The following is a 16,212-nucleotide window of genomic DNA, read 5'->3' as shown; positions in this document are numbered from 1 at the left end:
GGGTATTATTACAAAACAAAAAAATAATAAATATGGATGAGGATATGGAGAAATTGGAACCCTTTATACTGCTGGTGGGAATGTAAATGATGAAGAGGAATTGGAAGGTTCCTACTGAAATGTAGATGGCAATAAAACAGATGGCAGTATTAACTAATTATACCTTTTTAGCAAGCAATTTGGAAATCTCTATCAAGAGCCTCAAAAAATCCAACACAATCATTCCATAGAAATGTTGACTAAGAGGGGCGCCTTGGTGGCTCAGTTGAGCACCTGACTCTTGATTTTGGCTCAGGTCATGATCTCAGGGTCATGGGATCCAGCGGTGTGCGTCAGGCTCTGCAGTCAGCAGGGACGCTGCTTGAAATTCCCTCTCCCATTTCCCTCTGCCCCTCCGCCCTTCTGCCCTATGCACCTGCACTCTCTCTCCCCGCCTCAAAATAAATAAATAAATCTTAAAAAAAAAATTGGGCTAAGAAAATAACTGAAATTAAGAGAAAGTTTTATATAATTAAGCACACTGTACAAATCCACAAAATATACACATAAAATATATAGAAACACATTAAAAATAGTCAATTTTAAAATGTTTTACATATTTTCCACCATAAATATGTATTTATTGACATAAATTATATGTAATATATACTATTATGTATATGTAAACTATAGATATCTACATATAAAACAGAAGTAAACTTTATTTTTTTTAAACCTAAAAAAAAATCTCAGCCATTAATAGAGAGCTTGCTTTGAATGAAATCTTAGCAGGTGAGGAAGAGATGACCATATGAGTGTTTAGATCTATATAAATATCTGGCTGTAGGGCTTTACCTCTCCAACTGATGGAACTTGCATACCAACCATGTAGTTCTGCATAGGCCCTACTGGAATGAAAGATTCAGGCACAGAGTAGGCAGCCTCCAATGTGACTTTCAGTAGATTGCCTCCTAAGATTTGTGCTGTGGTCAATAAGGGTTCTGCCACAAATACTTTAACTTCAAGACTGCACTGCTGGAAAAGAATAAAATTATGCAGCATTTTGAAAATGCGAGAGGCCTTCCCACCTCCCCCTTTTTTTTCATTATCTTATTTGAATCTCATATCACTGTTCAAGGTAAGAAGGTCAAATTTAACTATTTCCATATAGAGGATTCAAATAACTTTCTCTAAGGCTCATGAGTTAGAACTATAGCTGAGATGAGAATCTTATTCCTAAGCTAGAGGCCTTTCCCCTCTACCATACTGAGGTCACATATGTATACAAACACATATAGAAGAGGAATTGGAAGGTCCTATACTGAAATGTTAATAGTAGTTTCACATGAGTGACATTGGGTTGCTTTTTTTGCCAGTTTATATTCTGTGACTATCTTTGTATTTTAAATGTAGTACTTTTTTAAAATTAGACTCCACCAAAAAATTGCTAGAATTGATACAGGAATTCAGTAAACTCACAGGATATAAAATCAGTACACAGAAGCCTATTGCATTTCTATACACCAATAATGAAGCAGCAGAAAGAGAAATCAAAGAATCAATCCCATTTACAATTGCACCAAAAACTATAAGATACCTAGGAATAAACCTAATCAAAGAGGTAAAAGATCTGTAATCTGAAAACTACAGAGTGCTTTTGAAAGAAATTGAGGAAGGCACAAAGAAATGGAAAAACATTCCATGCTCATGGATTGGAAGAACAAATATTGTTAAAATGTCTATACTACCCAAAGCAATCTATACATTCAATGCAATCCCTATCAAAATAACACCAGCATTATTCACAGAGTTGGAAAAAACAATCCTAAAATTTGTACGGAACCAGAAAAGACCCCAAATAGCCAAAGTAATGTTGAAAAGGAAAACCAAAGCTGGACACATCAGAGTTCTGGACATCAAAGCTGTATTATAAAGCTGTAATCATCAAGACAGTATGGCACTGGCACAAAAACAGACACAGAGATCAATGGAACAGAATAGAGAACCCAGAAATGGACCCTCAGCTATATGACAGGAAAGAATATACAATGGAAAAAAGACAGTCTCTTCAACAAATGGCATTGGGAAAATTAGACAGCCACATGCAGAAGAACGAAACTGGACCACTTTCTTACACCATACAAAAAAATAAATTCAAATGGATGAAAAATCTAAATGTGAGACAGGCATCCATCAAAATCCTAGAGGAGAACACAGGCAGCAACCTCTTTGACCTTGGTCACAGCAACTTCTTACTAGACATGTCTCCAGAAGCAAGAGAAACAAAAGCAAAAATGAACTATTGGGACTTCATCAAGATAAAAAGCTTTTGCACAGCAAAGGAAATAATCAACAAAACTAAAAGAATGGAGAAGACATTTGCAAATGACATATCAGATAAAGGGCTAGTATCCAAAATCTATAAAGAATTTATCAATCTCAACACCCAAAGAACAAATAATCCAATCAAGAAATGTGCAGAATACACGAACAGATATTTCTCCAAAGAAGACATACAAATGGCTAAAAGACACATGAAAAAATGTTCAACATCACTTGGTATCAGGGAAATACAAATCAAAACCACAATGAGATAGATAACACCTCACACTAGTCAGAATGGCTAACATTAACAACTCAGGAAACAACCGATGTTAGTGAGGATGCAGAGAAAGGGGGACCCCATTGCACTGTTGGTAGGAATGCAAACTGGTACAGCCACTCTGGAAAACAGTATGGAGGTTCCTCAAAAAGTTGAAAATAGAGCTACCCTATGACCCAGCAATTGCACGCCTAGGTATTTATCCAAAGGATACATAGTGATTCCAGGGGGGTACCTGCACCCCAATGTTTATAGCAGCAATGTCCACAATAGCCAAAATATGGAAAGAGCCCAGATGTCCATCAACTGATGAATGGATAAAGAAGATGTGGTGTGTGTATGTGTGTATGTGTGTGTGTGTGTGTGTGTGTGTGTGTATATATATATATATATAAAACGGAATATTACTTGGCCACCAAAAAGAATGAAATCTTGTCATTTGCAATGACATGGATGGAGCTAGTGTATTATGCTAAGTGAAATAAGTCAGAGAAAGACAAATACCAAATGATTTCACTCACATGTGGAATTTAAAAAACAACACAGTCGAACATGGGGAAGGGAAGGAAAAATAAAATAAGATAAAAACAGAGAGGGAGGCAAACCATAACATACTCTTAAGTATAGGGAACAAACTGAGGGTTGTTGGAGGGGAGGTGGGTGGGGGGATGGGGTAACGGGTGATGGGCATTAAGGAGGGCACTTGATGTAATGAACACTGGGTATTATATGCAACTGATGAATCATTAAATTCTACCCCTGAAACTATAATACACTATATGTTAACAACTTGAATTTAAGTAAAATCTAAAATAAATAAATAAATAAATAAAATTTTAAGGTTTTTTTTACTAAATATTTGAAAATCATATTCTTTAATATATTTCCATTTTTCACAGATGCGAAAGTATTTCTTGACAGCATGAACAAGCTTGAAAAATGAGTTTTTTAGAAGAGCTACCAAGGATTTGATGTTAGTGATGTACCCAAGTAGGGCTATCAAGACAGCTCATATTTTAATTAGAGAGGAGAAAAATAATTTGTTCATTTTTATTTTCTTAGAAATCAACATTAATAAGAATAATTAATATTATTGTTAAAGAATTACACATTCTACTGGGGCGCCTGGGTGGCTCAGTCAGTTGAGTGTCTGACTCTGGGTTTCTGCTCAGATCATGATCTCAGTGTCCTGAGATCAAGCCCCACTTTGGGCTCCACACTCAGTGGGAAGTCTGCTTGAGATTCTCTCTCTCCCTCTCCCTCTCCTCCTCCCCCTGCTTGCACACATGCATGCTCTATCTCTCTCTAAAATAATCCTTAAGGAAAAAAAGAATTACATATTCTACAATGAGAAATTTCCAAGTTATGTCTCCAATAGAAATTCTCAGAAACAATGTTGTAAATGGTGTTCAGATAGCCTGCTAGTTCATGAGATGTACATATCATATGTGGATATGTTATTTGTATTAACAAAATGTAGAACATCACTCTACTAGGTAAATCTTAAAAAGTAAAGTTGAAATGTAATTTCAAAAAACAAAAAAGGGGCACCTAGGTGGCTCAGATGGTTAGGTGTCTGCCTTCAGCTCAAGTCATGATCCCAGGGTCCTGGGATCAAGCCCCATATCAGGTTCCTGGCTCAGTGGGGAACCTCTTCTCTCTCTCCCTCTGCCTCTCCCCCTGCTCATGTTCTCTCTGTATCTCTGTGTCTCACATGAATAAATAAAATCTTTTAAAAAAATAAAAATATTTTTTTAAAAAAAGAACTTTGTAATGACCTTGGGGGAAAAAAAAAGAAATTCTGATTTGGCAAATGTGCTTTTATTTTTATTTATTTTTTTTTCTGGAAAAACCCTCTTTAATTTTTCTCCTTGCCTGGCACGGCCCAGACTTGAGACACCTGAGCTTCACAAATGCGATACAAATGTCAGCTCCCAGGACCCTCAAACCATGGGGTTAAGTGCAGGCAGGGGAGGCCCCTTCCTGAAACCCCTTAAAGTACATCACAGACTGGCCCCCATGTGGCCCTGAAGTTGGCCCATCAGCACATTGACAAGTCCATGGGCTGACAGGCATGGAGGGTGGGAAATGTGCTTTTTCATTAGAAAATATTTTTTTCTTTTTTTTAAAGATTTTATTTATTTATTTGACAGAGAGAGGGAGCAAGCACACAAGCAGGGGGAGCAGCAGAGGGAGAGAAGCAGGCTTTCCGCTGAGCAGGGAGCCCCATGTGGGTCTCCATCCCGGGACCCTACAATCATGACCTGAGCCAAAGGCAGACGCTTAACAGACTGAGCCACTCAGGCACCCCAAGAAAATATTTTTTCAAATATATATGTATACACCCATATATATACAGATATAGGTATAGATAGAGATATATATGTATGTATCTAACATTTTCACACAGGATACAATAGAAAGAAGCTTTAAAATTTATATTGGTTAGAAAAATACAAAGATTAGCATGTCTCCCACACAAGGATGACACACAAATTCATGAAGCATTCCATATAAAAAATAAATAAAATAAAATGTGTATTGGTTGCTAATTATATGCCAGACACTTTACCGCAGCACTAGGAATATAATGATAAAGGAGACATGGCCCCTTTTATTATGGGATTCATATTGTAATTCCATGATTTATGATAAATCCTATAATAGAGACCTGTATAAAATGCCCTAGTCAAGGAGCACCAAAGAGGAAGTGAATAATTAATTATTGGGGTGAGGAGGAGAGATGGTGATGCCTACATTGACTTCTACAAAGTGAATTAATAAAAGTTTGCAATTTAGATAAGCAGAGAAAGGAAAGAAAATTCTGAACTAAAAGAAGAGTTTATGTAAAAGAGGATTGAAACAGCATGGTGTATTTTGTTCCGGTGTAAGTAGTTCAGGATTTTAGAATATAAAGCATAAGAAGGGGAGTCTGGGAGATTATATTGAACAAGTGGCAGGTTCCTATTATAAAAGCTGTTGCATGCCTGCTAAGGAATCTGGACCTTAACAAGTAAGCAGTAGGGGAATCCATGAACTACATAGTACTGAACAGGGGATGTGATGTGATCCTATTTACTTGTAAGTCACCCGACAAGAGTGAGAAGGTGGAACTGGAGGGAGGTAAGGGCAGTTATAAGGCTACTTGTAATGTTCCAATGAGAGGTTATAAGGCAATAAAGAGTAGGAATAAAGCTAAGAAGAGAAGAGTCCAAAGGCATTTAGGAGATATAAAAGGCTGGATTTGCTGAAAGGCAGATTTGGGATTGGTTGTATTTAGGGTCCAAAGAAGCCCTCATACTGGTGACTGTTAAATAATGAATAATCTCCCCCCTGCAACCCAGGAATATGAACACAGACTAAGAAGAAAAGGTGGCCAAGGTTAGAACCTTCACACATAAGACATGGGCAGAAGAAAGAGGTCTGGTGCAGGAACCTGAGAAGGTACAGTCAGTGAGCTGGAAGTGAGAACACCAAAGGGAAGAAGATTTTAAGAAAGAGAGGCATTAAAGAATGTGACACCTCTGATCAGTACGTCTCTGGAAAGATAAGTAAAATGTCCCGAAGTTATCTAATTTGTATCACTCAATCAAAACAGGAAATACTTGAAGATGAATTGGAAACTCTTTTCTAAGGACAGGTTTATGTCATTTTACTCTTTGAGTCTTGAGAATAACCAGTGTAGATGCTTAAATATAAAATTAGTGAGAATTCTCAAGTGAATGGAAATTAAGTGTGATATATTCTTTTCATTGCATGTGTAAAACAAGTAAACACAGAAATACTATGAACAAACATCCTAAGGACTAATAATCCATTTGACTAATTTTTCTTCTAAAGATATGTAAGGAAAATCAACATAAGTACATATAAGTATATAAGCAGGGAGACTGGACCAATGAAGGCAGACTGAGCTCAGATATATACCTCTTTCTAGCACAAGTCACATGGAATTACAGAAAGATACTAAATTATACCTTTACCTCCAATAAAAGAATAATGCTATAACATCCCTGGAAAATAAGAAATGCTATCAGTGGACTAGATAATTATAGGAATCCTAGAAAGAGAGAAAGCAAATTAAATCAGATCTTAAAACAAAAAACCAAACAACCTAGAAGAAAACAACCACAGCCTAAAATAAGACAGAGAGAGGACCACAGCAGATACAGGAGTAGACTATGGCAGCTCCAAGGTCAAAATCAACAAGAAGCAGGAAGGGACCCACAGCAGTGGTTAATTAGGGAACTGCATTCGGAATAGTTGGGTCATTTGGGCCCTTCTCTCTCTTTCACTTTTGCAAAACAGAAGAAAGCTGTGGTAACTGCTGAAAGTGAGTACACTTGCACCAGAGTGGCAAAAGTAAAGACCCAAGAAGATACTGATACCCAGGAAGAATGGAAAACACAGCCCAGAAGACAAACCAGACTAGCACAGCCTACCAATTCAGGCCTAATATGCCAGAAAGTGTGGTCGGTGCATTCACGTGTTATTCAATTTAATCCATCAGGACATTTCCTTGGTTAAGCTTTCTCTATGTGTACCCCTGGGCAAAGTAATCAATAACTACACTGTGCCCACATGCCCCACTCCATTATTTAATCACACTGATTATGACCCATGACGTGTAGATTATGGACTCCTAAAGTAGGACTCAGATTTATTTATCTTTGTTTCCCAGAACTTAGCATTCTGTGTGCTTGTGAAAAGAATACACCTGATGAACTGGACTCAACTTAATCAAATCTTTATAACAATCAGATCTGGTAGACTGAACGGCAGGCTGAAAGTGGAGCTTTAGAACTCTGATTACCTTTACACCTGACCGAACAGGTTCTAAAGGCGAGCCTGGCACAGGGTGCAAGGGGACCATCGTTTCAAATGAACTCTCTCCTGCAAAAAGAAAGCAAATCAAACCATAGAAGGAAGGGTTAGGCAGAGATAAATGTGCTCATCTTTTTATCAAATCCCTCAAATTCACTGAGGTTGATTTTTGCACTTCTCTGGAGCTAAATTTTATGAGCTTTCCTATATCTGCTTTTGAGCAAAGCACACATCTGACCTTCCAGTAAAGGAAGAAGGTCCACCACAGCTTGACCAAGAATTGAAGTCTTCTCATCTTTCTGTTTCTTTTCCTTTGGTAAAACTTCAGTCATAGTTACTAGAAAAATCAAAACAAAATAAGAGTATGTTTGGGTCATCCATCAGATAACCATGGTGCAGCAAACAAAGCATTGTCAAAGAAATTTAAGAGAAATTAACTTGAAACTTGAGAAGTCACCATTATTAGTGACTTCTGGTGGAAAATACTGAACCACCTCAGTGACCTATTAAATTTTTGCATACATGTTATAGTAAAAAATAGACTTTACATCATAATCATGTACACACATATGTATAAAAGTAACTGATGTATATGATTAAAACAAAGTTCCACATAATGTTCATACTTACTAACTGAAAACCCTTAAGCATTTTGTATTCTATTTCATGTATAAGAAATCACTGGTCATGATCCTCTTCAATCAATTTCAGGAATGACTAGAAAGTCATAATCTGCATTAAAATAATTAAAGAACTGGAGGGAGGTAATATAACATTAAAATAATGTTCTTGATCTTTCCCATTTTGCCTAGGATTTAGTAGACCTTAGAGTGATTTACAGAGCATGCAAGGTATGTACCAGGTTTCTCACTGCAGCATTACTCAGTGTATGTGCTTAAAATTTGTTATGAACAATTTGAAATACACAAAAAAGTAGAGAGATTGGTATACTGAGTGAATATCTATATAGCCATCACCTGGATTTAACAATAGTTAACATGCTGTCATATTTGCTTCATCTATTTTTGTTTGCTGAAATACTTTCAAGTAAATTACAGACATTATGACATTTTACCCCTAAATACTAAAGTATACAAATTCAAAATATGCCATTTTCCTATATAATCACAATAACTTTATCAATCTAGCAAGTGTATAATAATAAAATTAAGTGTAATTCCTTAATTCATCTAATGCCTAGTCTACATTTAATATTTCTTAATTATCCCAAAATTTATTTTGTAGCTTGTTTGTTCAAACTAGGATCCAATGACCAACATGTGCTCTCTTTGGATGAGAACATCTGGTTCTCATATTTCTTACATTTCTTTTCACTTAGAACAGGCTTTTCTCCCACATACATTTTTTTCTATGACACTGATTTGTTGAAGACATCAGACCCAGTTGTTTTCTAGACTGTCTCATTTTCTGGATGTGTCTCTCCCCGACCCCGCCATGGTGTTTGTTTCTCAGTTCTTGTTTCCTGTAAACTTGGGTTCATCTTCAGTATTTTTGGCAAAGATAATACAATTTGATAACATACATGCCTATGTGGTATGTTATCAAACTCTGTGATCTTTGTTTTCAAAAAGTAATTATAAAATGCTCTTTTTTTAATGTCTTTTTTTTATTGTGGTAACATGCATATTAAATTTACCATCCTACTCAATGGTATTAAACACATTCACATTTTTGGTGTAATCATCACCATCACCCATTTCCATAACTCTTTTCATCTTCTAAAATTGAACTCTATATCGATTAAACAATAATTCCCATTCTCCCCCCGACCCCGGCAACCACCAGGATCCTTTCTGTCCCTATGTATTTGATTATGTACCTCATACAGCATTTGTGTTTTTGTGACTGGCTTATTTCAGTTAGTATATTGAACTCACAATTCATTCATGTTGTAGCATATGTATGTCAGACTTTCTTTCTTAAGGCTGAATAATATTCAATTGTATATACATGCCACGGTTTACCTATCCATTCTGTTGACAGACATGTAGATTCCTTCCACATTTTACCTTTTGTGAATTAATGCTTCTATGAACATCAGTGCACAAATATTTCTTTGAAACCCTGCTTTCAATTATTTTGGATATATTCCCATAAGTAAAATTGCTGGATCATATAATTCTATTTTTAATTTTTTGAGGAATGACCAGCTTCCACAGTGACTATACCATTCTACATTCCTACCAAAAGTGCATACAGATTCCGATTTGTCCACATCCTTGCCAACTGTTGTTTTCTGGTTTTTTGATAGAAACCTTTCTAATATGTATGAGGTGATATCTCATCATAGTTTTGGTTTGCATTTCTCTAATGATTAGTGATGTTGCATACTTTTTCATGTGCTCATTGGCCATTTGTAGATGTTTGGAGAAATGTCTATTCAAGTCCTTTGCCAATTTTTGAATTAGGTTGGTTTTTGTTGTTATATTCTGAATACTAATTCCTTATCAGATATATGATTTGCAAATATTTTTCTGCCATTCTGTGAGCTGCTTTTTTACTCATATATAGGTCTTGCAAATATTTTTCTGCCATTCTGTGAGCTGCTTTTTTACTCATATATAGGTCTTTTGATACACAAGATATTTAAATTTTCATTAAGTCCAATTTCTCCCTCTCTCTTTTTAAAATTTTATTTATTTATTTATTTATTTTAGAAAGAGTGAGTGTGAGCAGGGGTGGGGGGCGACAGAGGGGTGTAGAATCTCAGGCAGACTCCAAGCCAAGTGCAGAGCCCAACAGGAGGCTTGATCCCTTGAGGCCAAGATCAAGACCCAAACCGAAACCAAGAATTGGTTGCCCAACCGAGCCACCCAGGTGTCCCTAATTTTGCTCTTTCTTTTGTTACCTGTGCCTTTAGTATCCTTTTTTTATTATTATGTTATGTTAGTCGCCATACAGTACATCATTAGTTTTTGATGTAGTGTTCCATGATTCATTGTTTACATATAATACACAATGCTCCATGCAATACGTGCCCTCCTTAATACCCATCACTGGGCTAACCCATTCCCCCACCCCCCTCCCCTCTGAAACCCTCAGATTGTTTCCCATAGTTCATAGTCTCTCACGGTTCGTCTCCTCTGATTTCCTTTCCTTCTCCTAATGTCTTCCATGCTATTCCTTATGTTCCACAAATAAGTGAAACCATATGATAATTGTCTTTCTCTGCTTGACTTATTTCACTTAGCATAATCCCCTCCAGTTCCATCCACGTCGATGCAAATGGTGGGTATTCATCCTTTCTGATGGCTGAGTAATATTCCATTGTATATATGCACCGCATCTTCTTTATCCATTCATCTGTTGAAGGGCATCTCAGCTCCTTACACAGTTTAGTATCCTATCCAAGAAATCATTGCCAAATCTAATATCATGAAGCTTTGTCCTTCATATTCTTCTAGGAGTTTTATCCTTTCCAGTCTTGCATTTAGGTCCTTAATCCATCCTGAGTTAATTTTCATATATGGTGTTAGGTAATGGTCCAAGTTCATTCTTCATTATATGGGTATCCAGTTTTCCTAGCACCTACTGTTGAAAAGACTGTCCTTTCCTCATTAAATGGGCTAGGCACCCTTGTCAAAAATCATTTGACCATTTGTGTGAGGGGTTATTTCTGGGCTCTCTATTCTGTTCCATTGTTATATATGTCTCTTTCTGATAATACCATACTTTTTTGATTGCTCTAGTTTTGTAGTAAGTTTTGAAAACAGTAAGTGTGAGACCTCCAACTTTGCTCTTTTTCAAGCTCATTTTGGCTATTTGGGAGTTTCTTGGATTCCATATGAATTTTAGGATGGATTTTTCTATTTCTGCAAAAAAAAATCATTGGGACTTTGATAGGGATTGCACTGAATCTGTAAATCACTTTGGGTAGTATTGACATTTTAACAATATTAACTTTTCCAAACCATGAATATGGGATGTGTGTCAATTTATTTGTATGTCTTTAATTTCCTTCAGCAATGTTTTGTAGTTTTCATTGTACAAGTCTTTCATCTTCTTGGTTAATTTAATTCTTAGAGCTCTTTCCCATCTTGCAAGATGGTGGGTGAAAAAACTGAGAAGCCGGATACTAAGAAGAAGAAACTGGAAGCCAAGAAGGCTGATGCTGGTGGCAAGACTAAGAAGGGTAACCCCAAGGCTAAAATGCCAAAGAAGGGGAAGCCCCACTGCAGCTGAAACCCTGTCCTAGTTAGAGGAATTGGCAGATATTCCCCATTGGCTATGTATTCCAGAAAGGCCATGTACAAGAGGAAGTATTTGGCAGCTAAATCCAGGGTTGAAAAGAGAAAGAAGAAGGTTTTTGCTACTCTCAAAAAACCAGTTGGTGGTGACAAGAATGGTGGTACCTGAGTGGTTGAGCTTCACAAAATGCCTAGGTATTATCCTACTGAAGATGTGCCTGGAAACCTGTTAAGCCATGGCAAAAAACCTTTGAGTCAGCATGTGAGAAAACTGTGAGCTAACATCACTCCTGGGACCATTTTGATCATCCTCACTGGGTGCCACAGAGGCAAGAGGGTAGTTTTCCTGAAGCAACTGAGCAGTGGCTTGCTACTTGTGACCAGACTGACGTCCCTCAATCAAGTTCCTCTGTGTAGAACACACCAGAAATTCGTCATTGCCACTTCTACCAAAATTGTTATGAGCAGTGTGAAAATCCCCATACATCTCACTGATGCTTACTTCAAGAAGAAGCGGCATAAGCCCAGACACCAGGAAGGTGAGATCTTTGACACCAAGAAAGAGAAATACAAGATTACAGAGCAGAGCAAGGTTGATCAGAAAGCTATGGACTTGCAAATTCTGCCAAAAATCAAAGAGTTTCACAGCTTCAGGGCTACCTCTGCTCTATGTTTTCTCTCACAAATGGAGTTTACCCTCACAAATTGATGTTCTAAATTTCTTACAAAGAACCTAATTAGGGGGAGGAGAAAGATGGCAGAAGAGTAAGAGACCTACATTTCATCTGGTCTCAGGAAATCAGCTAGATAGGTATCAAATCATTCTGAACACCTGTAAACTCAACAGGAGATCAAAGAAAAGAATAGAAGCAACTCTGAACAGAAAAGTGACCACTTTCTGGAAGGTAGGACATGCAGAGAAGTGAACCTGAGGCGATATTTGGGAGGATAGATGGCAGTGGAGGGGGCCTCTGTCGGCCTCTTCTGGCAAGTGATAGAGCCACAGAGCACAAAATCAGAACTTTTAGAAGTCTGCTCCGCTGAGGGACATCGCTCCAGTGGCTAAGCTGGGGGTGGAATCCTCACTGGGACAGTGTGGTCTCAGGACCATCGGGGTCACAAAAAGGCCAGGGGTGCCTGAGCGCAGCAGAGTTCCCAGGTATTGAAGCAGGGAAGCCAGCTGCAGAGACGGAGCCAAGGAGTGGGCTCTCAGCTCAGAGTTGCCATAAACCATGATCTGTAGCACAGTCAGGCCACTCCTCTTCCAGCAGGGACCCAACAAGTGGCAGATCCGGGGAGACTCCCCTTCCTCCTCCGGGAGGAGCAGTGCAGGAGCACACCGCAGGAATCTGCTGGGTTTGGAGACTCCACACAGGGTTGTGTGCCAGAGATAGAAATGCTTGGTCTCAGGCCGGGTGAACACGGAGTGCGACCGGAGACCAGGGAGAGAGGAGTGATTGACTGCTTTTCTCTGGGGACTCACTCAGGAGTGGGGCCCCAACCTCTCGGCTCCTCCGGGACCAGAGATTGGGAGGCCTCCATTTTCTTTCTCATCCTCCAAAGCTGTATGGAAAGCTTGCAGGGAACAAAAGCTCCCGAGAGCAAATCCAACCAGATTACTTAGCCCGGCCACTGGCAATGGGGGGCGGGGGCAATTCGGCCTCGGGCAAAGACATTTGAGAATCACTGCAACAGGCCCCTCCCCCAGAAGATCAGCAAGAACAGCCAGCCAAGACCAAGTTTACAGATCAATGAGAACGGCAGAACTCCAGCACTAGTATTCCCCTAGAATTTCATAGTATTCATGGCTTTTTTTCCCCATGATTCTTTAATCTTTCAAATTCTTTAAATTTTCTTTATTTTTTTCCTTTTCTATTTTTTTTTGAATTTTTCTTTTTCCCTTTTTCACCCAACATCTTATCAATCCCTTTTTTAAAAATCTTTTTTCTTTTTCATTTTTAGTGTCATATTCTATCCCTTTGTTGTAGTTAACCTTATCTTTGGTATATATATAAGTTGTTCTCTCTTTAAAATTTTGGGATACAGTTTCTTCTAACAGACCAAAATATATCCTAAATCTCTAGTGTATGGCTTTGTTCTAGTCTCCTGCCTGATCACATTCTCTCCCCCCAATTTTTTTGTTCTTTTTTAATTTCTCTTCTTCCTTTTCTCAACCAACTTCTTACCAATTCCTTTTATAAAATCTTTCATAATTTTCATCTTTACAGTCATATTCCATCCCTTCACTGTACTTACCTTATTTTTTACATATATAAGTTTTTCTTTCTTTAAATTTCAGGAGGCAGTTTCTTCTAACAGATGAAAATATGCCCAAAATCTAGTGTGCAGCACTGATCTATTCACCAGCCTGATCATATTTGATCATATTCTTTTTTTTTTCTTTCTCCACCCGCCCCCCCCGCCCGATTTCGGGTCTCTTCTGATTTGTTTAGTGTATATTTTTCTGGGGTCGTTGTTACCCTGTTAGCATTTTGTTCTCTCATTCATCTATTCTTCTCTGGACAAAAAGACAAGACGGAAAAACTCACCTCAAAAAAAAAAAAAAAAAGAACAAGAGGCAGTACTGACTGCCAGCGACCTAATCAACATGGACATTAATAAGATGTTGGAACTAGAGTTCAGAATGATGATTATAAAGATACTACCTGGGCATGAAAAAAGCATGGAAGCTACTAGAGAATCCCTTTCTGGAGAAATAAAAGAACTAAAATCTAACCAAGTCAAAATCAAAAAGGCTACTAATGAGGTGCAATAAAAAATGGAGGCTCTAACTGCTAGGATAAATTAGGCAGAAGAGAGAATTAGTGATATAGAAGACCAAATGATGGAGACTAAAGAAGCTGAGAAACAGAGAGATAAACAACTACTAGATCACAAGGGGAGAATTCGAGAGATAAGTGATACCATAAGATGAAATAATATTACAATAATTGGGATCCCAGAAGAAGAAGAGAGAGAGGGGCAGAAGGTATACTGGAGCAAATTATAGCAGAGAACCTCCCTAATTTGGGGAAGGAAACAGGCATCAAAATCCAGGTGGCACAGAGAACCCCCCTCAAAACCAATAAAAATAGGTCAACACCCCGACATCTAACAGTAAAACTTACGAGTTTCAGAGACAAAGAGAAAATCCTGAAAGCAGCTCAAGACAAGAGATCTGTAACCCACAATGGCAGAAACATTAGATTGGCAACAGACCTATTCACAGAGACCTGGCAGGCCAGAAAGGACTGGCATGATATATTCAGAGCACTAAATGAGAAAAATATGCAGCCAAGAATACTATATCCAGCTAGGCTGTTGTTGAAAATAGAAGGAGAGATAAAAAGCTTCCAGGACAAACAAAAACTAAAGGAATTTGCAAACACGAAACCAGCCCTACAAGAAATATTGAAAGGGGTCCTCTAAGCAAAGAGAGAGCCTAAAAGTAACATAGACCAGAAAGGAACACAGACAATATACAGTAACAGTCACCTTACAGGCAATACAATGGCACTAAATTTATATCTTTCAATAGTTACCCTGACTGTAAATGGGCTAAATGCCCCAATCAAAAGACACAGGGTATCAGATTGGATAAAAAAACAAGACCCATCGATATGCTGTCTGCAAGAGACTCATTTTAGACCCAAAGACACCTCCAGATTGAAAGTGAGGGGGTGGAAAACCACTTATTATGCTAATGGACACCAAAAGAAAGCTGAGGTGGCAATCCCTATATCAGACAAATTAGATTTTAAACCAAAAGACTATAATAAGAGATGAGGAAGGACACTATATCATACTTAAAGGTCTATCCAACAAGAATTTCTAATAATTGTAAATATCTATGCCCCTAACATGGGAGCAGCCAATTATATAAGCCAATTAATAACAAAAGCAAAGGAACACATTGACAACAATACAATAATAGGGGGAGACTTTAACACCCCCCTCACTGAAATGGACAAATCATCTAAACAAAAGATCAACAAGGATATAAAGACTTTAAATGACAGACTGGACCAAATGGACTTCACAGATATATTCAGAACATTCCATCCCAAAGCAACAGAATACACATTCTTCTCTAGTGCCCATGGAACATTCTCCAGAATAGCTCACATCCTAGGTCACAAATCAGGTCTCAACCGGTACCAAAGATTGGGATCACTCCCTGCATATTTTCAGCCCACAATGCTTTGAAACTAGAACTCAATCACAAGAGGAAGGTTGGAAAGAACTCAAATACATGGAGGCTAAAGAACATCCTACTAAAGAATGAGTGGGTCAATCAGGAAATTAAAGAAGAATTCAAAAATTCATGGAAACAAATGAAAATGAAAACACATAAACTGTTCAAAATCTTTGGGATGCAGCAAAGGCAGTCCTAAGAGGAAAGTATATAGCAATACAAGCCTTTCTCAAGAAACAAGAAAGGTCTCAAATACACAACCAACTCTATACCTAAAGGAGCTGGAGAAAGAACAGCAAGTAAAGTCTAAACCCAGCAGGAGAAGAGAAATAATAAAGATCAGAGCAGAAATCAATGAAATAGAAACCAAAAGAACAGTAGAACAGATCAATGAAACTGGGAGC

The 16,212-nt window shown here is 37.9% G+C and overlaps 1 protein-coding gene and 1 pseudogene across 6 annotated transcripts in view; one reads left to right on the top strand and one right to left on the bottom strand.

Annotated features, from left to right (window-relative positions):
* CFAP70 (cilia and flagella associated protein 70) overlaps positions 1-16,212 on the bottom strand; it is a 105,485-nt gene that overhangs the window by 66,390 nt on the left and 22,883 nt on the right. For 5 of the 6 annotated variants that reach the window (XM_025850570.2, XM_073878827.1, XM_073878830.1 and 2 more), the window contains 3 exons: positions 7,644-7,742; positions 7,395-7,474; positions 835-1,014 (listed from right to left, as the gene is read on the bottom strand). In XM_025850570.2, coding sequence (XP_025706355.2) covers positions 835-1,014; positions 7,395-7,474; positions 7,644-7,742 — 359 coding nt within the window. The remainder of the gene's footprint in view (positions 1-834; positions 1,015-7,394; positions 7,475-7,643; positions 7,743-16,212) is intronic. The other variant, XM_073878829.1, reaches the window with a different exon arrangement.
* LOC112807565 (large ribosomal subunit protein eL6 pseudogene) lies at positions 11,471-12,333 on the top strand (annotated as a pseudogene).

The sequence above is a fragment of the Callorhinus ursinus genome, unplaced genomic scaffold (assembly GCF_003265705.2).
Source record: "Callorhinus ursinus isolate GAN/ISIS: 27379988/994484 unplaced genomic scaffold, GSC_fseal_2.0 scaffold31, whole genome shotgun sequence".
Classification (NCBI taxonomy): domain Eukaryota; kingdom Metazoa; phylum Chordata; class Mammalia; order Carnivora; family Otariidae; genus Callorhinus; species Callorhinus ursinus.
Note: the sequence above shows the minus strand (reverse complement) of the source record. Positions and strands in the feature narration are given on the sequence as shown.